We start from the raw sequence: 22,535 nt of genomic DNA, 5'->3' as shown, positions 1-22,535 counted from the left end.
GTGAGGCCCTGGCAGGGAACGGACCCCGCCGCTGGGGCGGGGAGCCACGGCAGGGGGAGGAAGGGCGGCTCCTCTCCAACGGGGATCTTTAGGCACCACCCCAGACCCTCGCGCTCTCCCCTTCCCCTGACCCGTTGCCCCCAGGCAGGTCACCTGGCTCGGCCGCTGCCCGCTTGTCCTCCGACTGCTCGCTCACTCCAGCCTCGCCGCCGCCGCCTCCTGGAAGCGGCTCGCCCTCCCGAGTCACGGGGCCGGCGAGCGGGCGGGCGAGCCCGTGCCAAGGCTGCGGGAACCCTTTAACTCAGCCGGAGCTGGGACCCTGCCCTGAGCGCGGCCGCCACCAGGGCGAAACTGGAGAGCTGGGCTCGGCTCGCCCGGGCGGGGAGGGGCGACTGCAACTTTGCTCCTGGACGCGGGCGAGGAGGGGGCGCCCGTCTCCAAACTCCGTGCCGCGCCCGCAACCACTCCAGTCCAGGGATTTTTTTAATGCCTTTTTTTTTTTTTAATCAAAAGGGAAGCCGGATTCTTGCCGTCAAGTTCTCGCTTCCAGAGCCGTGCGGCTCGGCGGGCGGAGGACCGCGGGCCGAAAGCGGGGTGCGGGAGACGCGTCCCACTGGGTGCGCTGGCGGCAAGCCGGGCGAGGGCGCGCGGGGCGGCGGCGGGCGGGCAGGCAGCGGCTGCTCAGGGAACCTGCCTTCGCCGCCCCTCTGGACCCCGCTCAGCTGCCCGCGCTGGCCCCCGCCTTCCCGGAGCCAGAGCCCGGGAGGGAGAGCGGCCTGGAGGGACCCGGCCAGCGGTGGGGAAGCAATGACCCGGACCTGGATCGCTGAAGTAGGAACTGGAAGTGACAGCGGCGCAGGGCAGAGCAGCAGCAGCGGCAGTGGCAGCCCGGGTAGCCGTGGCAGCAAAAGAAGCCGCGGTGTAGCGGCGGCGGCCACACTGCGCATGCTGCTGCCGCCTGGTTCAGTCCCGAGCCCAGGGCTGCCGGCGCCTGGCCTGCTGCGGGCCAGTGCCAGAGCTCTGGCGGGAATCCTGGCCTCACAGACTAGCCCTTCCTGGTGGCCCACTTCCTCCTCCACCCTCAGATGCAGCTTGGAACCCCCAAGCTCTATGATGAGCCGCTGAGACACCCAAGCCAGGAAGCGCTCTCCAGGGGCTCTCCACATACCTCCCTTCCCCGAACTATCCCGGATGCCCTTCCTGGGCTGTCTGATAACAGGCCCCAAATCAAATAGGCTCTTTGAGGGATAATAAAACGGTTTGTGATAGACGGGAAATATTTACAACCGTACTTGAAGTCCAATCTTTACAGAAATACAATGCAGTCGGTAAAAGATTAGGATGGCCAGAGTCGTGGGTGTCATTTAATGTAACTCATGCAAATTCCATTAGGAACGTCAGATTTGCTAACAGGAGAAAAAAAAAACTTACCAAAATCCTCTTTAATCTTCCCACTAGCTCAAATAGAGCAGCTAAACATACAAAGCTTTGCCCAGCTGAAACTGATGGAAAGGGGCCAGTTAAAAAGTGTGTCCGACACCACTGAGAAAGGAGACGGCCCGGCAAGGAAAGAGAGCAAAGTCCGGCACACACATGTGCACGCACCATGCACACGCATGTATGCACACACGTGTACACACACACATGTACGTGCATGGACAAGTCTCATGGAGAACGTGGGAGAAAGAAATCAGACTCCAGGGCGCGCGTGAGCCCAGAGGTGTGAATGTCAAGAGCAGGCAAGACTGAGTGATGGCCTTGGGGTCACCGACTGGGAGGGGCACCGGGGAGCCTCCTGGGAGCCGGGAATGTCCCGTATCTTGCTCTGGGGGTGGTTACACGGGCACACACGGGTGTAAAAACGTCAGCCTGGACCCTGGAGTGTAGTGTGGTCTCCTGAATGTGTAGTTTCAAGTGTAATTAAACACACACCCACCAGCGACGGTGTGGAGCCTGAGTGGGACCCTGGGACAGACAGGACCGAAATGGGAAAGGGCTGGGGTCTGGCCAGTGCCAGTTTCTTAGTTGTAACAAAGACATCCCAGTGATGGGAGATGTTAATAATGGGGGAGGCTGGGGGCGGGGTATTCAGGAAGAATCTGTACTGTCTTTGCAACTTCTCTGTAAATCTAAAATTCTTCCAAAATTAAAAGCGCATTAAAATTTAAAAAAAAACAAAAAAGTGTGTCCGACAGTTAGACATTACCAATCCTTGCCGTAGTCTCTTCACTTTACAGGTGAGTCAACCAAGGCCTGGAGAAGGGGACTCTGACTTCATACAAGTAGCAGGGCCAGGGCTGGAAAGAAAGTCTGCTGATCCCCATTACAGCTGGTGGTTAGTTGCCTGGCCTGGTGCCTAACTCCTCCAGGGAGGGTCTGCTCTCCTAGAGCTGGAGCTCTCCTGTAGGAGATTTAGCCTTGACTCATGATCATTAGTAGAGCTGCCTTCCTTCCAGAACTGCTCCCCTGCAGAGCGGCCCCTGGGAAATGGCAAATTGTCCGTCCCACAGGCCTTACTTTGGGGAGGGCACCCATGCTGTTCCAGTGACAAGGCAGATGGAGTGACTCAGGGAGACAGGAGGCAGTGAGGGGGTGGGGGCAAAGAAAAAGCCATACTGATACCAGCTGGTACTGGAAAGAGAGAGAGAGAAAAGGAGAGAGGGAAGGAGGGAGGGAGAAAGAGAAAGAGAGAAAGAAATACTGACTGAGCCTCATATACATTCAATGAAATGCTTCATGAAGAAAACATCTTCTTACAAAGTAGGCTTGGCCCGGGAGCAGAATAGAAGATGGTAGGGCATCCCTGGCAATGGGTTGGTAGTAAGGGTAGCAGGGGACAAAGCAGGAGTACCTGCTGGGGATGAGACAGGGGGAAAGCCTGGCTGAAAGGAAAACCACAGGACTAGAGCTGTCACAGAGCAATCATCCCTGGGGCTGGAGCCAGGACAGTGCAGCCAGAGAGGTACCACTCAGACCACTGGAATGATCAGAAGAACTGTGTATGTGCCTGACACCCACCAAGTTCAAAGGCAGAACAAAAACAAAACTACCATTGCTAGAATAGTGTTGTCAAGGGACTTCCTGGTCACATTAGTGGCACTCTAGACATGAGGATTTTGCCAAATGTTCTGGAAGATTTTCTCTTGAGGCCTGAGAATCCTCCCTGCCTTCTCCATTCTGTAAACAAATAAGAAAGATATATTTGGTTCACAGAGAAGGAAATACAAATGGACTATAAAGGGGTGAGAAGATGTCCAAACTCAGTAGGAATCAGGAAATTCAAATTATAGCAATAAATGAAATACCATTTTCACCCAACATCTTAGCAAACATTAAAGATAAGTAATATCGAGTGTTGCCAGGCACATGAGGAAGAAGGCACCTTCTGCACTACTGGTTGGAGTATAACTTCGCACAGCATTTTTGTAGGGGAATTGAGACTATGTATCAAACCTTGACACAGTAATTTCGTTTCTATGAAGAAAGATGCTTCAAGAATAATTACAGACGTGCACAAATATCTATGTGCATATACAACATGACTCACTGAGATTTACCCCAGGAATGCAAGATAGATTTAACATGCGAAAGTTAATCAATGTAACAACATAGCAATATAATAAAGAACAAAAACCAATGGTCATCTTAACAGATGCAGAAAAAGCATTTGACAAAATCCAGCACTGTTTTATGATAAAAACACTCAAAAAACTAGGAATAGAAAGGACCTCCTTCAAACTGATAAAGGGCATCTATGAAAAACCCACAGCTGGGGCCGGCCCCATGGCTGAGTGGTTCCACATGCTCTGCTTCAGCGGCCCGGGTTTGCAGGTTTGGATCCTGGGCATGAACCTACTCCACTCATCAGCTATGCCGTGGAGGCGTCCCACATACAAAATAGAGGAAGATTGGCACAGATGTGAGCTCAGGACGAATCTTCCTCACACACACAAAAAACCCCACAGCTAACATCATACCTAGTAGTGAAAGACTGAAAGCTTCCCCCTAAGATGGAAAACAAGACTGGTATGTCCGCTCTCATCAGTTCTATTAAACATCGTACTGAATGCTCTGGCCAGGCCAATTGGGCCAGAAAATGAAATAAAAGGCATCCAGATAGGAAAGGAAGAAGTAAAACTCTCTCTTTGCACACATGTACACATGTACAGATCTTCTACAAGAAAACCACAAGAAAGCAAAAAAAAAAAAAGCTATTAGAACTAATGAACAAGTTCAGCTAAGTTGAAGGATACAAGATCATTATACAAAAATCAATTGCATTTCTGTACACTTGCAATGAACAATCCGAATATGGAATTAAGAAAACACTTTCATTTACAATAGTATCAAAAAGAAGAAAATACTTTGGAATAAATTGAACCAAGGAGGTACAAGGCATGTATGCTGAAACTACAAAACACTGTTAAATTAAATTTTAAAGGACCTAAATAAATGCAAAGACATCCTGTGTTCATGGATCAGAAGACTTAATATTGTTAATATGGCAATAATGGCAATATTTCCCAAAGTGTTATACAGATAACACAATCCCTTTCAAAATTACAGCTGACTTTTTTGCAGAAGTGGATGGGCTGATCCTAAAATCCATATGAGCACACAAAGGGATCCAGAAGAGCCGAAATGATTTTTAAAATGAAGGACAAAGTTGGAGAACTCACGCTTTCTGATTCGAAAACTTACTACATAGCTACATTAATCGATTCAGTGGCAGAATGAATAGTCTTTTCAATAAATGGTGTTGAGACAACTGGATATCCATATGTAAAAGAATGAATTTTGACCCTATGTCACATCATATACAAAAATTAACTCAAAATGGATCAAAGACTTAAATATAAGAGCTAAAACTATAACACTCTTAGAAGAAAACATAGGAGGAAATTTTCATGACCTTGCAGTCAGCAATGGTTTCTTAGATATGATACTCAAAACACAGCAACAAAACAAAAAATAGGTGAATTGGACTTCACCAAAATTTAAAAACTTTTGTGTGTCAAAGGCTACTATCAAAGTTGGGGAGGCACTTTAGAGAGTGCTTTTTTCCCCTGGGGTCTCAGCAGACTTCCCTGGCCAGTTGCTAGCTGTGTGATCCTCTAGAGCCCCTAGGACGCTATGGCCATATGAGCACACAGAGATGGAGGTCCCCTGGAGAGGCCGACTGGGTGCTCAGAGGGACAGAAGACGGCAGCTCTTTAATGTGGTAACCATGCCCCACAGCCAGTCCTCACGTTGTCAGTGCTGCCTCTCTGGCTTTGTTTTTCTACATTTCCAAACTGACCATTTCAAGCGGACACTCTTTCTTAGGGTAAATAATTGCGTGTTTTGGGGCAATACTGAAGCCCTGCTCTTCTTGCTTTTTGTACATTAACAGTTTTATAGCATCAACCAAAATCTGTTAAGCGTGTCCTATACCAGGCACTGTGCTCGGTATGCTAGACCTGAGAGATACTCTGTCTAAAGTGACAAGATATGGAAACAACCCAAATGCCCATCAACAGATGATTGGATAAAAAAAGATGTGGTAGATATATACAATGGAATACCACTTAGCCGTAAAAAAGATGAAATCTTGCCATCTGCGACAACATGGACGGACCTTGAGGGTATTATGCTGAGTGAAATAAGTCAGACGGAGATAGACAAGTACTGTTGGTTATCAGCTATACGTGTACTCTAAAAAAGTCAAACTGGAAAAAAACAGAGAATAAATGGTGGTTTCCAGGTAATGAGGGCTGGGGGACAAAAACTGATGTTGTTTAAGGATACAAACTTGCATGTGTAGCGAATAAACCATAGTAACGGCATGCATAGTATACTGACTATAGACAACAATATTGTATTGTAATTATGTAATGTGATAAATATCACTACAACGGCAATCATATTACAATATATAAATGTATCAAAGGAACATATTGTACACTTTAAATTTACACAATGTTGTATGTCAAATATATTCAATAAAAAACTACTTTTTTAACTTTGCAAATATTTGTGTTTAGGTCTGTCTTTGAGCTACCTGGGAGCTTAAGTCTGGATGGTCAGTATTCTCTTTTTTTGTGTGTGAGGAAGATTGACCCTGAGTTAACATCTGTTGCCAGTCTTCCTCTTTTTGCTTGAGGAAGATTGTTGCTCAGCTAACATCTGTGGCAATCTTCTTCCATTTTTTATTATGTGGGATGCCGCCACAGCATGGCTTGACAAGTGGTGCTAGATCTGTGCCCAGGATCCAACCTGTGAACCCCAGGCCACTGAAGTGGAGCACACAAACTTAACCACTACACCACCAGGCTGGCCCCTGAATAGTAAGTATTCTTGGCTGCTGGGTGCACCCAGCTCAGCTTCCAGTCTCATTTCTTGCGTATTGATTTTATTGATTTCCCTCAGGATTCAAGGAGTGCCTCGATATGGCTCCTATATACCCCTTACAGGCATAATTTTGCATACAATGCTACCCAGTAATAGCAGTAACAGCAAGCAGCTATTATTCATGATTTACGTGCAGTGATATATCAAGTGCCTTAGATGCATTATCTCATTTGATCCTTAAAACAGTCTTATGCAGTGGATATTACTAGCGTCTCCATTATACAGGTGAGGAAACTGGAGTGCAGAGAGGCCAAGTAGCTGTCCCCAGAGTCACACAGTCAGTGACTGACCAAGCCAAGACTCTGACCCAAGTTTGTGAAACTAGAGAAGGTATGTGCTTAACCATGATGCCACAGATGGCCTTATTACGATAGCCGCACAATGTTTAAGCCAGCCTGGATTATCAAAAAAATAAGAAAAAAAAAGGGGGGCCGGCCCCGTGGCTGAGTGGTTAAGTTCGTGCGCTCCGCTTTGGCGGCCCAGGATTTGGATCCTGGGTACAGACATGACACTGCTCATTAGGCCATGCTGAGGCAGCATCCCACATGCCACAACTAGAAGGACCCACAACCAAAATATACAACTATGTCCTGGGAGGATTTGGGGAGAAAAAAGCAGGACAAAAAAGAAGATTGGCAACAGTTGTTAGCTCAGGTGCCAATCTTTAAAAGAAAAAAAAGAAAAATATGTCCAATGCTCTTCCTTTAAGAAATGAAAATTATGATATACTTTTTAGAATGATTTGTACCCAAAGTAGATGAAAATATCTTAAGCACTGGTGCTTAAAGGGGTAAGCATTAGTTATCAGAAAAATCCGCTTTTGTGAACGACTCATTTTCCAACAATGCCGGACCCAGGAGGTGTTTCTGTATCATCTAGCATTCTTAGAACTGCAGAGAAGCTTAGTGCACCTTCTGGCAGCTTCAGAGCGCAGAAATCATTGGCAACCTCACCGTGTTTTTATTCGACAAATAAGAAAAGAAAATACCATGATCTGTTCTCTAATAGACATCATTCTATAAAGGATATAGAGTGGTCTTGGGCTACACGTACCTAAAAACCACACACACACGTGCGCACGCACGCGCACACACACCCCCACACACACACAGAGCTATAATTAGGCAGTAGGGAACCTGGAATAAAATATTCTGAGAGAAGTATAGCCTGAGGCTACGGCCAACTTTAGGAAAAATTCTGAAGAAAGCAAAGTGTATCTGGGGCAAAGCCTCTTGTACTACTATTTACTACTCTTAGCTAACACTTGCAAACTGCTTACTATGTGCCAGGCACTCTTTCGAGGACATGGAGTCCCTGAAATCTCACCCCAATCCTAAGAGAGAGGTGCTGCTGTTACTCCCATTTTACAGGTGGGGAGATTGAGGCACAGAGGCATAATGAAGTAACATGCCCAAGGTCACAAAGGTACTAAAGAAAGAGAACTGAGATTTGAAGCCAAGCAGTCTAGCATCAGAGTTCATGCTCAAACCACTACTAATGCTTCTCCACAAAGAATAATCCTAACGCAAGTCTGCACTTCTTCGTCCCTGGTCCTGTGATGGACACTCTACCTGCATTATCTCATAGATCTTATGAAGTTGGAGCTCTTAGCCCTAAATTATTATGTAGTATCTCATTTGATCCTTAAGACAACCTCATGAGGTAGCTATTATTGTGTCCGTTTTACAGATAAAAACACTGAGGCACAGAGAAGTTAAGTAACTTGACACACAGGCAAAAGTACCATCTCCCTTTCAGTAACACCCCCTATACATACTGTGAGGATCCATATAGTATAAAATAATGCAGTGTAATTGAATATATGATTTCTACCTCAGGGCTGGGTTCTCTCAGCTTTTCAAGGCCTGTGTTCTAAAGTGGGAAAAAGCGACAATAGACTTTCCTCTCTTCCCAACTCAGCGGGATTGCAATGACTCTCTGCAGGAGCCAGTGGGCCTCTTTTGGTTCCCCTTAGTAGGGAAGCGCGCCACACATGCTCTGTCACCGGAAGCCTGCTTTCACATCCACACAAGCACTGTCACCGGAAGCCTGCATTCACGGCTTGGATGCTGTGTTTCAAAGATATCATATTTTGAGTTTTGATTTTGTTTTGCTTCATTTTGGAACTGGTTTCTGGAAAAGACAGACTAGCAAGCCACCACTGGAGACCACCAATCTCAACCACGGTTTGCATCAAATGCTTCCTCTGTTTAACAATGAAAATAAACCAAGCAGTTTTACTACAAAACCATCTCAATTAGCAGAGCGAAAAATGATGACAACGAGGAAGACCACATGAGTAAGCTTACCTCCACTTGAAGGGTCGCACATCCTTTCAGGAAGTCATTGATGTTGTTGATGCAGTCGGCTTCAGTTTGAGGTTCCAGGCAGTACTAGAGAAACAGTCAAATGTCACTTGGAGACTGTCATCCATGCCAAGCATACCATATCCCTCATTCATTGACGACTAGATAGGTAGGCTCTTTACGGCAAGGGGCAACATTGCTGTCAACGCAGGAAGAGAAATAACCACCGAAGGAAGTGATGCAAAAATCTAAACGGTCGGTCTTTGTTTCAAATGTCACCAAACCTTTAGTCTCAAGCCATCTCTGCTTACAAACTTTTTCTCATGCTTTTTGCCAAAGTGCAATGATAGCAAATTAAAGAGACCCAGACAGTTTTTTGAGCTTGGTTCTTGCTTTCAACTTATTACCTCTTTCCCTCCTCCTCACGATAATTTATTAAAATTATATTTTCCCCTTTGCTGTTTTCTACATTTGATCACTGTTCTCGACATTTTATCATCATTTTATCACCATTTTTCAAGTTTAAGAAATTCTAAGTAAATGAATTTGTTCAATAAAAATACAAACTGGTTCAAGAAGGCAAAAGAACTATACTCAGAGTCACATTGCCTGCTGGCTTTTAGAAAATCATTGTAGGACTCTGCAGTTCAACTTACTGAAGGTGCCTGCTTTAAAAATTATCCTGCCTCTTGATCATGCGTTTCCAACAACAAAAATTTTGGACTTTTAAAAGAGAGTAAGGTTAGTTTCACTTTGAACACATGTTGCATTTGAAACATATATTTGGTTTCTATTGTTTTAACAATATGTGACATTTTGGATTTTTTTTCCTGCTTGCTAAATAGCCTCTCTTCCAATGGATATTTCATTGCTTTGAGAAGAAAATCTACGTTGATTTTAGTCAAACTGTCAATAAACACCATCCATATCTGTTACAAATCATCCCATTATTACACGGACCCATATGCACCCCACGTTCAGAACATGCCCTGGTGCTAACTTGTCTCTCTGACAGAGTGAGCTTGTGATATAGGTGTTCCTGTCTCCTGGTACCAGTGGTGTATCAGGTTAGTACTATACTAATATTTGTGGGGTAATTACTAAAGGATAACATTTAATTTTCTGACTTTTTCAAACTACAAAAACAGTAAGAAAGAATGTCTAACTCTTAGAAGAAGATTAAAGCAGGAGAGTCCCACCGCCCGGGCAGTAGAACGTCTCGAGAGCTACATTATTTCTGCTCCCTGGCGGTAAGCCATCCCAAAGGTCCTGCAAATTCCCCTTACCTTTTCTACAGAGCCAGGTCTAAGTCTGTTGATCAGTTTGCACAGTACTACCCCATTTTTCAGCGAGGACTTCAAGAACTCCTCCGGATCACAGATGGTCTTTTTGGGGGAATCTAAAACTCCCAAGGATATAAGCCATGTCACGATTCGCTCTTCTGGATTCATTACTGAGGACTGTGCGCTCCAAACAGCTCTCGGGGGCAGCTGCAAGGACTAAGCCACATCCGCGATTGCATCTGCTGTTGTCTTCCTTTTTATGAGTTCTCTTCTGGTGCTTGCAGAACCAAGCTCTAAAACAACTTTTCTTAGACAACGGTGGAGCTCACTCAAATTATGGAATTTTAAAACCACAGAGATCACATTCAAAGATGTGGAAATAGAATGACTGTAAAAATCTTGTATAGCATTCGTTTTTCAAAATCTGCGAAGCAAGTTCATTCGGATAAAAAAAGAAGAAACACACACACACCAAAAAAAACCCAATAGTGCAAGAAGCTGTAAGGGAAGGAAGTCAGGAGGATGCTGGGGAGGGAGGAGAGAAAAGGAAGTAAGTGCTCTTGGAAAACAGAGGTGAGCCAGCACTTCAGGGGACCTTGGAAAGGAGACATTCATGGGCCAGTCTGGGAAAACGCTGTCAATAAATAGTCTAGCCCCAGTGAAAATCTGGCTTCTGTCAAGAGGAAGATGCCAAGTGGCTCTTAGGTCAGACAGATCTGAACGTCGTAAGGAGCTGTGCTGGCACAACAGGGCTCAAAGAAGGTAGGCTGAGAAAATTCTTCCAAGAAATGGCCAGATGTCTTCAGACTGTGATGGTGTATCACGATCGTTCCTTGCAAAACACGTTGTGTTGCATGGTGACAACACACCAAGCAAATGAAGATTGTGCCTGCTGTCGGCCATCACTGTGTATAAGCAGAAGCTAGAAGAATGGCATTTTACTTTGCAGCCAAAAAGCTATGTTTAGGGAAATAGGCTAAGGATAACATCTGACATCCTGTTTACTTGCATTCTTTAGCAGTTCTTTTTCTGGACCTGGTTCCACTACAGAATCCAGCTGCAGCACCCTTAGCAAAGGCTCAGACACAGTCACATAAGTGGGTAAAAAACACTTGAAAACAGAACTTCAGAGAACAAAAGAGCACTTGTCCTCTGTCTACACTACGGTCTGGAAGGTTGATGTTTCCCCAACAAGAAACACTTTGAGTTAAAAATGATGCTCTGAAAAAAAAACTGGTCTATAACAAGAGATCTTCACTATTCTCAAACACTTTCGTAATCGTTGAAATAGTCATCCTATCGGGAAATCTATGATAAGGGCAACTTTAACAGTACAGCCTTGTGTTGGCAAGTGCGCGGTACTCACCGTCACTGCCCCTCCTTGTGCATGGGATCCTGCTAAGCTTCAGAATTCTTTTCAACACAGCTTTAAGCATCTACTACCAATTAATCAGCTTAGAAAATCGGGCTAAATGTTTGCAAAGTTTCCCGTTCTTGCCCTGTCATAACATTTACCGCTCTTTACTATTATTACTTGTTGATCTGTCCCCTCCACCAGAATGTCACCTCCCTAGAGTAGGGGTCTTATCTGTCTTGTTTAACACTGTTCCCAGCAGAGTGCATGGTACACAGTAGATGTGCAAAAATGCTGAACAACTGACTGACTGAATGAAGGTACTCATGTGGTGTTCTGGGTATAGGTACTACTTGGTTATAAGAAGTATTTTTTGTTTGTTAATTTTAATGGCTTAAAACAAACATTTTTTCCTTGCTAGTGATTTTTTTTCCTGAGGAAAATTAGCCCTGAGCTAACTACTGCCAATCCTTCTCTTTTTGCTGAGGAAGACTGGCCCTGAGCTAACATCCATGCCCATCTTCCTTCACTTTATATGTGGGACGCCTACCACAGTATGGCTTGCCACGTGGTACCATGTCCGCACCCAGGATCTGAACTAGCGAACCCCGAGCCGCTGAGAAGCGGAATACACGCACTTAACCACTGCCCCACGGGGCTGGACCAGCTAATGATTTTTTATACTTTTATTGAGGCATAATTGACACGTAATAAACTGCAAATATTTAAGATGTATGATTTAATGAATTCTGATATATGTATACATCGGCAATACACTCACACACACACAATCCAGATAAACCTTTCCATCACCCCCAAAAGTGTCCTTGTGCCCTTTCAACCCCTTCTTCCCTCCCTTCCCCTCAAATCCCAGGCAATCGCCGATCTGCTTTCAGTCTCTATAGATGAGTTTGCATTTTCTAGAATCTCATGTAAATGGAAGCATACAGTATGGTACTTTCTTTTATCCAGCTTCTTTCACTCAACATTATCATTTTTAGATTCATTCATGTTGTTGTGTCTATTAGTAGTTCTATAACAAGGATTTGACATCCAAATGTTTGGTTTGATGTAGTTGTACTTATAGGCAAAATAACTATCAGTCAATCAAAAGTTTTAATTGACTTTTGACCTGTGATCAAATATATGTAATAGAAAAAATATAAAATCCATTTGTCAGACCTACTTAAACACATTTTTATATGTCATTTGGACAGTTTTCACAATTGCTCATCAAAATGATACTCTACAGACAATTAAATGTGACAGTATTATTGAGGTATCACTGACGTCACCTGGATGAAAATCTGCCTCATTTTGGATATTGACTATAGCAAATTACCGTAAGTAATAAGGTAAAACCAGAAAGACCACCTCCTTAAAGCAGAAAAAATAGTTCTGTTAGTATAAAGATTAGAAGTTAGGGTTAGTACGGTCAAATATCAAGAAAGCAAGAAATTCCAGGACAGTAGCAAGCATAGGGGTGAAGTGACCAATCATTGAACCCAGGCTGGGCAGGGAAGCAAGTGAAGACAGAAAGGAGCAGATGAACTCGGGGAATGGGGTGGGAGGTTGAAAGACTACAGGTCCCAAGGACACAAAGAGCAGCAGGCTTCACACGACAGCATGAGAAAAAGAGAAAAGGTCCCTTACCCTACTTCTGATTCTTAGTACCATATCCTCTGGGCACTGAACCTACCTCCTCGCTCACCGGCTTTCCCACCTCCATCCTCTCCACCTAGTGAACTCTGGCAGAGCACAGTTGAGTTGATGCTCCAAAAACCCCTCTTTGATAGTGTAATACCCCTGCTCAAAAAACCTCAAATGCTCTCCGCCACCTAAAGCAGTGATTTACAAACAACAGTGTACACACATAATCACCTCTTGTGAGAAAGGAAGGAGAAAAGAATGACGGTGGAACTTGAGCCCAAATAGGTAACATTTTATTAAAAATAAAGAGATCTGCAGGAAGTAAAGTAAATCTTAACATTTGTTAAAACTGGCTGCTGGGTACACTGGTACCTGTTACACTATTTTCTTTACTTTTATGTGTTTGAAATATTCATAACTGATTTTTAAAATTTTAAATGTACCGGGGCACTTGTTAAAAAGATTTATGGGCCCTATTCCCCAAGACCCCAGTTCAGAAGATCTGCAGTGGGGCCAAGGAATCTGTATTATTATAGTATCCACCTGATTCTGAGGCAGGTGGACCAAGGTCACACGTGGAGAAATAAGTTGGTTTATAACCTTCCGATTCACCCCAATTTCTGCCAACAGCTGGGTCATTTCAATATCCACAAGAATAACAGCCCAACATCATGACCACTCAGTTCCTTGACCTCCTCTACCTGTAACTGATGTTTTACCTGTCAGCCCCTCTTTATGCTTGTTCTGTGAAAATGGACCAGGGGCCTTTAAATATGTTTTACTTGGCCAGCTAGCAGGATATGCAGATTTATCAGTAGCTGGTGGTGGAGAGACATTGCAGGAAGAAGGGGTTTCATTTCCTGTTTCCTGTGTGCTCACTCCACGGGCTCCTCCCAGCTTTCCTAGTGCTCATCTTCTGCAGCACTGGCTTCCTCAATGCACAGAGGGTAGCAGCTGCCCCTGGCACCTCCCTTGGGTGGTTCTGCAGCAAAGTGTCTCTGGTGAGACGTCTCCCCTGTGAACAGGAAAGCAGCACCTAGAGAGGCACGTGTTCAACAAGATCCCGAGGGTGGATGCCCAGCAAGATCCACTGAGTCAGCATCACAGCAACTTCTCTAACGAGGCCCGGATCTCAGTCACGGGTGGAGAGGAGGGTTAGCCCAGCTCTAGAGGGAGTGACTATTGTATATTATTTTATTTCATTTTTTGGGGGGGGAAGATTAGCCCTCAGCCAACTACTGCCAGTCCTTCTCTTTTTGCTGAGGAAGCCTGGCCCTGAGCTAACATCCGTGCCCATCTTCCTCTACTTTATATGTGGGATGCCTACCACAGCATGGCGTGCCAAGCGGTGCCATGTCCACACCCGGGATCCGAACCAGCGAACCCCAGGCTGCCGAGAAGCGGAACGTGCGAACTTAACCACTGCACCACCGGGCCAGCCCCTGTATATTATTTTTATATTGTCTGCTATTATGTATTATATCTGTTGTTCCTATATTCTTTTAGAGTTTCCTTTACTTCTTACTACCCAATCCCTCTTACTCCCATCTCCTGTTATCATTAATAATTCTGTATGTCGAACTTTTCCTGTTCAGATCCCTCTGTGGTTTCTCTGTCCTGATTGGGCCCAGGCTGACATGCCTTACTATCTTCAATAAACACTCTTCCGCTTTAGCCAACAACTGGCAAGGTCACACCTTGTACTTTGTCATCACACAAACTTCGCTTCCTCTTAAATCATGAATTTAAATTTTACATTTTCTAACTACAACCTACTGTCTTTCCAGCTTGCTTGTTCAGTTATTCCCACTACAACTAGTCCTTAACTTCATAAGGATCTTCAAAGCATTGCTTTCCAAAATAATTACACAAATTTACCTTCTCACCAGCAGGGTATGATTTCCCGTTGCTCCATATCATACCTAACATTTGATATTTCAGACTTTTAAAATCCTGTTATTTTCATGAGTAGGAAATTTACTTTTCTATGATTACTAAAAAGGTTGAACATTTTTTCATATGTTGATTGGCCACACATAGTTCCTCTTCTGTAAAATACTTGCTCATTTCTATTGCATACTTTTCTACCAGGTTGTTTGCCTTTTTGTTATTGATTTGTAGAAGTGTGTTATACATTATGGATACTAAACCAATGTCAGTTATACACGTTTGCAAGGGTCTTTTTGTAGTCATCTTTCATTCTATGGTGAATTTTAAGGAAGAGGAGTTCTTGATTTTTAAAAATAAGATACTTTATCTCACTTTCATGTAAAACAAATCCAGAATTTGGCAGTCCAAGGCTAGCATGCAGGTTCATAGTCGTCAGAGACCCAGGATTCTACCCTCCTGCTACTTTGCCATCCTTAGCTTCCCACCTCATAGTTCAAAATGACTCTTTATGTAAACTTGGATTAGGCAGTGGTATCTTAGATATCACACCAAGGCCACAAGCAACAAGGAAGAGAATAGATAATTGGCCTTCATCAAAATTAAACATCTTTGTGCCTCAGAGGTCACCATCAGAAAAGGGAAAAGCTGGGGCTGGCCCTGTGGTTGAGTGGTTAAGTTTGCATGCTCCACTTCAGTAGCTCAGGGTTGGTGGGTTCAGATCCTTGGCACAGACCTACACACCGCTCAACAAGCTGTGCTGTGGCGGCATCCCACATAGAAGAACTAGAACGACCTTCAACTAGGATATACAACTATGTACTGGGGCTTTGGAGAGAAAAAAAAAGAGGAAGATTGGCAACAGATGTTAGCCCAGGGCCAATCTTCCTCACCAAAAAAAGCATCAAAAAAAAGAAAGAAAGGGAAAAGACAATTCACAGAATGGGAGAAAATGTTTGCAAATCATGTATCTGAGTAGGGACTTGTATCCAGAATATATAAAGAACTCTTATAACTCAATAATAGAAAGACAAATAAATAAAAATGGGCAAATTATCTGAATAGACATCTCTCCAAAGAAGATATACAAATTGCTAATAAGCACAAGAAAAGATGCTCAATATCATTAGCCTTCAGGCAGATACGAATCAAAACCACAATGAGATTCCACTTCACACCCATTAGGATGGCTATATCAAAAAGATAAATAATAACTAGTGTTGGTAAGAATGCGGAGAAATTGGAACCCTCATACACTGCTGGTGGGAATGTCAAATGGTGCAGCTGCTGTGGAAAACAGTTTTGCAGTGCCTCAAAATGTTAACACAGCTACCATATGGCCCAGCAATTGCACTCCAAGAGAAATGAAAACATGTGTCCACACAAGAACTCGTACACAAAAATTTACAGCAGCATTACTCATAATAGCCAAAAAGTGAAAACAACCCAAATGTCCACCACCTGATGAATGGATAAACAAAATGTTACAAGCAAACCTTGTTCAGTCATAAAAATGAATGAAGTACTGTTGCATGCTGCGTCATGGGTGAACCATCAAAACATTATGCTTACTGAAAGAAGCCAGTCACAAAGACCTTCTACTGTATGATTCCGCTTATAGGAAATGTTTGGAATAAGCAAATCCATAGAGATAGAAAGTAGACCAGCAGTTACCTAGGGCTGTGGCGGGGGTTAAAGAGAAAGGGGAAGTTACTGCTCCTGGGTATGAGGGATTTTTTTGTTGGGGAAGAGGTGACGAAAATATTCTAAAATTGAGTTGGTGATGGTTGCATAACTCTGTGAATATACTAAAAGTCATTGAATTGTACACTTTAAATACGTGAATTATATACTATCTGAATTATGACTCAATAAAGCTGCTATTTTTTTAAAGGCAATTGTGAGTGTAAAATAAAAAAAAAAAGACTGCTTGAGCTCTAGCCATCAGGTCTGCCTTCCCGCCAGCAGGAAGGAGGAAGGGCGAGTAAAAATGTCGCTCCTCCCCCACACACGCAGTTTATTAGGAAGATTTATAATACTGAAAAATTGAAGGAATGGTATGATGGTCTTCTTTGTACACACCATCCAGGTTTAATAATTGGCAACATTCTGCCATATATCACTTGCCTATATAGGTGCAGTGGCTATATTTTCTGAAATAAACTATGTGAAAGTAAGTTGCAGACATACCACTTCACCCTAAATACTTGAGCATGTCTCTCCTAAAATTAAGGACGTTTTCAACATAACCAAAGATCTATTATCACAACTATGAAAAATAACAATAATTCACTAATGCCATCTAATTTTCAGTCCATATTAAGATATTCCCAATTGTCTCTAAAAACGTCTTTTAGAGTTTTTTTCAAAGCAGCATCCGATCAAGTTGCTTCTCCTTGTGTCACAGTACTGAATTTCCTTCTAGACAAAAATTTGAGTGACCACAGGGCTCTTGCACATTTGTTTCCCTTCTCCTGGAGATCAAAGTCCTACGCTGCTTGTTGCCTCAATGTCTGGAAAGAGTTGTTTCATATATTTTGTCCAGCTTTCTAGTTGTCTACACTGGGAGGACAAGTCTGCACCATGTAACCCCTTCTGGGTAGAAGCAGAAGTTGGCTTAGTCTCTTAATTATATCTTCTATATCAAGCAACAAATTAGACCTAATACAGTTCTTTCTTGCTCATTTATAAGAGCACTTTTAGGTATTAAGGATAGTAACCGTTTTTTTTTTTTTTTGGAGGAAGACTGGCCCTGAGCTAACATCCGTGCCCATCTTCCTCTACTTACATGTGGGATGCCTACCACAGCATGGCGTGCCAAGCAGTGCCATGTCCGCACCCGGGATCCGAACCAGCGAACCCTGGGGCGCCGAAGCAGAATGCGCAAACTTAACTGCTGCGCCACCAGGCCAGCCCCAAGGATATTAACCTTTTGATATACTTTTTTAACTTCTTTCCTAGCTAGTATTTGTCTTTTAAATTGTATTTATTTCTTATCTATTACTATATAGAAGTTTTAAAGAAATATACCAGTCTTTCCCTTTATGGTGTATACCTTTCCTATCACACTTAAAAGCCTTCCTCAAGGTCACTTTAGAAATTTATCCTGGGGCCGGCCCCATAGCCAAGCGGTTAAGTTCTCACGCTCTGCTTCAGCGGCCTGGGGTTTCGCCGGTTGAGTCCCGGGCATGGACATGGCACTGCTCATCAGGCCACGCTGAGGCGGCATCCCACAGAGCATAACCAGAAGCACTCACAACTAGAATATACAGCTATGTACTGGGGGGCTTTGGGGAAAAGAAGAAAAACAAAAGAAGATTGGCAACAGTTGTTAGCTCAGGTGCCAATCTTTTAAAAAAAAATAGATAAAAAGAAAGAAATTTATCCTAGGGAAACAATGACAGGTTTAGAAGATATATGTTAATGATCATAAAATCACAATCCACAGGACAAAAAAAGTTAGTAAATTAGGCTTCATCAAAATAAAGAACTTTTGTTCTGTGAGAGGCCATTTGAAGAGCATGAAAAGCCAAGCTACAGAGAGGGAGAAAATATTACAAACCACATATCTGATAAAGGCCTACAATCTACAATATGTTTTAAAACTCTCAAAGCTCAACATTTAATTTGAAAAAATTAATCCAATACAAAATGGGCAAAAGACATGAACCGATATTTCATAACACAGAATATGTGGATGGCAAATAAACACACGAAAAGATATTCATTATCATTAGCCACTCGTGAAATGCAAATTAAAACTACAATGAGATATCACTACATCTGTCGCAGAAGAGCAAAAATAAAAAAATAGTGACAACACCGAATACTGCTGAGGATGCAGAGAAACTGGATCACTCATACATTGCTGGTGGGAATGTAAAGTGTTGCAACCACTCTGAAAAACAGTTTGAAGTTTCTTAAAACAAAGCATGCACTTACCATACAACCCAGCAATCACACTCAGACGTTTATCCCAGAAAAAATGAAAACACAAAACCCTAAACATGAATGTTCCTAACAGCTTTATTTGTAGCAGTCACAAACTGGAAATAACCCAGATGTCCTTCAAGAGGTGAATGGTTAAACAGATTGTGGTACATTCATATCATGGAATACTACTCAGCAATAAAAAGGAACAAACTATTGACACACGCATGACTTAGATGGATCTCAAGGGAATTATGCTGAATCAAAACAAAAAGCCAACCTCAAAAACTTACGTACTGTGTGATTTAATTCATATAACCTTCTTGAAATGACAGATGCCCAAGCGTGTCACGTACCAGAGGTACGGCATGTGTGTAAAAACTTTGCTGCCGACAAACAATACAAAGACATATGGGATTATACAGTTTGATTTCCCACGGAGAAATGGATTCTCTCCTAGAGGAGCAACCTGGGAAAAGTCATCGTATATATCCCCGATCAAGCCATTAACTTTGCCTTCCAGGTTAAGTTTAAGCAGGTATTCTTGGCATGAGTAGACAAGCACATACAGTTTTGGAGGTACTATGCTGACCATCTGGCCTCTGGTGGCACATCAGGAGTCGCCTCTTTCAGCTTTTTCTACTCCTTAGATTTTTGCCAGGACCCATTTGACAGCCAATATTGGTAAATCTGTCAAGGAAAGAAAATCCAGCTGTCTCTGCCTGTCTCCGCCACTGCGGCGTGTGCAGTTGACTCTGTCTTTTGCCATGTCTTCTCACAAGACTTTCAAGATCAAGCAACTCCTGGCTAAAAAAAACGAAAGCAGAATTGTCCCATTCCCCATTCCATTTAGATGAAAACTGGTAATAAAATAAGCTTATTTTATTTACAGCTCTGTGGGCAGACATTGGAGGAAAACCAAGCTGGATCTATAAAGAATCGCACATAAGATGGTACACATATTTATGCTGTATCAAGGTCACTGACATCTTTCCATATCAAGCTGAAAACATCAGCACTATCTGGACAGTTGGACGTGTTTTATTAGGAAAATGACTGTTCTCTTTGTTTCTATGCTTCTGCACTAGTAGGTTGGTTCAGTAATAAATATGTAAGAACTTTTGTTTGGGGAAAAAAAAGAAAGAAAGGAAATGGAAAGGTCTAGGAGACTGTCTTTGAAAATCATCCAATTGGATGGCCAGCATGGTGACGATGCAATCTGGTCACAAAGAACTGACGTCACATATAATGGGACCTTCGTATGTGGTGGGTGGAAGGTTTGCAGAGATGATTGTGGAAAAGCCTTTCTCAAGGGTTCATGGTCCAATGTCCTCAGAGGCATGGGCAGAATGCTCATTCTGTATGACAACTTGAAGAAAAGCATCCAAGTGCAATCTGACTAGAAATGGGAACCCAGAGATTGATGAGAATATGTACCACACTTATTATGATCAACCACTGACCACTGAGAAATTCTCATTTTCTTTTTAACCAGGCCATCATGTTTGTAGACATGTCTGTAGAAAGATACAGAGAAGGAGACTTGTGATAATGTGTGATGATTAGAATGGATGAGGCTGTGTATTGATCATTTCAGTGGTGGGGGGCTGGAAAGCGATCATCGTTACAGGACCACAGAGGATGAAGCTCAAGCTAAGCAGACCTAGAAACCATTTGGTTTAAACGGGTTTTTTGTAGGACCTCAAGTTGTGTTTGGTTATTTTTTTAAAGTCCCCTTTATACTTCAGTGTCATATACTATTTCTGGACAGTTGACTATTTACGATTTTGTTCTATGTTTAACATTCTTTTGTAAAATAAATACATGGAATACTCTTTTTTAAAAAAGGTAAATATCCATCAACAGGGCATTGATTTAAATTATATAACACATCCATCAAATCAAATATGTATACAATTTCTAAAATGAATGATATAAATCATGACCTGACATGGAAAGATGTCCAAGATAAAGTAAGTGTAAAAAGAAAATTACAAAACAGGATATATGCTATGATCCCCCCTTTAAAAAATAAATGCTTAAACAGGCATAAAAATTGAAGACTATACCACAGCTATTATTACTGAATACTCATTAAATATTTCAACTTCAGATGCAGAATTCTGAATTAATCATACTGTTCAGCTTACCGTACATGTAATTCTAAATGAGGACTCTCCTTATATTCTTTTCCTTCGTTCACAAACACCACTCCCCTCATAGACACCCATTCTAGTGTGCATGACAAATGTCATTAAATATACACGTTCTCTCATAAAGTTTGTAGTGTGGTTTTGTATGTATCTTTTGTTTACGTAAATGATAGTGTGCTATAAATCTTATTCTCATTCTTACTCTTTTTTCATTTAACATAATAGTCTTTAGTATCTGGCTTGCTGTTTTTCCACCACTACTCCTGCTATAATTCTAGGTAACGTCTATATCTACATGGATGATAAGTCCAACAGCCTGGCCGGTCACCGCCTTGACTGTCTCACTTCCAGTTATCTTGGCCTTCACTCTACCCAACCACTCTCATAGGCATGCCCAAATCTGTGTTATTACCAAAAATGCATCACCTCATGAAATCTCAATTTCAAACATTCCACACTCTAAGTACAATCTTGTGTTTTTCCAGAGCGTTTCTTCTAGCAGCCCTATTCCAACAATTCTTTTATCCGCTTGATCCAACACCTCTTTATGGTCCATCACTGACCTCATAGCATCACTTTCCTTCTTAACCAGTGTAGAGTCCAAGGTCAATTGTTATAGTCATTTCCTTACAAATACCCTCAGGTTTCTTGCTCCACTCCTTCTCCATCATACTCATCTGCCAGAATCCCATCCCTGGCTAAACCCAACTTTCCACTCACTGAACACGACCCGAGAAAGACTTACAGTAGTGACCACTGGACTCACTTTAACTTTATTACTGCACACCTTGACTGCACCTTTTGCATTGCCTGGCAATCTTACTACATTTCCCTTGTTCATTTACTTCCCCACTTTGCCAGAAGATTATTTAAAACACAGACTTCTCTCATCATATCTGCAATTTCCTCTCTATCCTCCTCACTTTCACCTAGAGATCTGACTTACTTGACTGAGAAAATAAAATCAGTCCACTCCCCTTCTCCAAATCAACCGACCTACCTGTATTGGTACCCGTCCACCCTGCCCTGGCTCCGGTTACCATGGATGAACTGTCTGCCCCTGGCTAACATCAATCCCACCTACCTACGGACTTTGCTCCTTCAGTTAGCCCCCATATCTCCTGCAACACTTCTACATTAGTTAGTTAGGGCTGCGATAACAAAATACCACAGACTGGCTGGCTTAACCACAGAACTTTATTTTCTCACAGTTCTGGAGGCTGGAAGGGCAGGATCGCAGCATCGGCAGGGTTGGATTTTCTGAAGCCTCTCTCTTTGGCTTGTGGCTGGTGGCCTCCTCTTTGTGTCTTTACTTGGTTGTCTCTCTGCGTCCATGTGTCTGGTGTCTCTGTGTCCTTATCGCCTCTTCTTATAAGGACACCAGTCATATCGGATTAGGACCCACTCTAAAGACCTCATTTTAACTTCATCACCTCTTTAAAGACCTTATCTCCAAATACAGTTACATTCTAAAGTACTGGGGGTTAGGACTTCAACACATGAATTTTGAGGGTACACAATTCTGCCCATCTCAACGTCTATGTTATCAAATCCTGCGGTTAATTATAAAACACCTTACTAG

At 42.8% G+C, this 22,535-nt stretch overlaps 1 protein-coding gene across 2 annotated transcripts in view; it reads right to left on the bottom strand.

Moving 5' to 3' along the window:
• ARHGEF6 (Rac/Cdc42 guanine nucleotide exchange factor 6) overlaps positions 1-10,412 on the bottom strand; it is a 104,955-nt gene extending 94,543 nt beyond the window's left edge. Inside the window, exons 1-2 of one of the 2 annotated variants that reach the window (XM_046673349.1) lie at positions 9,983-10,412; positions 8,700-8,783 (exon numbers count right to left, since the gene is read on the bottom strand). In XM_046673349.1, coding sequence (XP_046529305.1) covers positions 8,700-8,783; positions 9,983-10,147 — 249 coding nt within the window. In that variant the 5' untranslated portion in view covers positions 10,148-10,412. Of the gene's footprint in view, positions 1-153; positions 935-8,699; positions 8,784-9,982 lie in introns of those variants that run through there. The other variant, XM_046673350.1, reaches the window with a different exon arrangement.
• Between the last annotated feature and the right edge of the window lie 12,123 nt (positions 10,413-22,535).

Source organism: Equus quagga, chromosome 10, assembly GCF_021613505.1.
Source record: "Equus quagga isolate Etosha38 chromosome 10, UCLA_HA_Equagga_1.0, whole genome shotgun sequence".
Classification (NCBI taxonomy): domain Eukaryota; kingdom Metazoa; phylum Chordata; class Mammalia; order Perissodactyla; family Equidae; genus Equus; species Equus quagga.
Note: the sequence above shows the minus strand (reverse complement) of the source record. Positions and strands in the feature narration are given on the sequence as shown.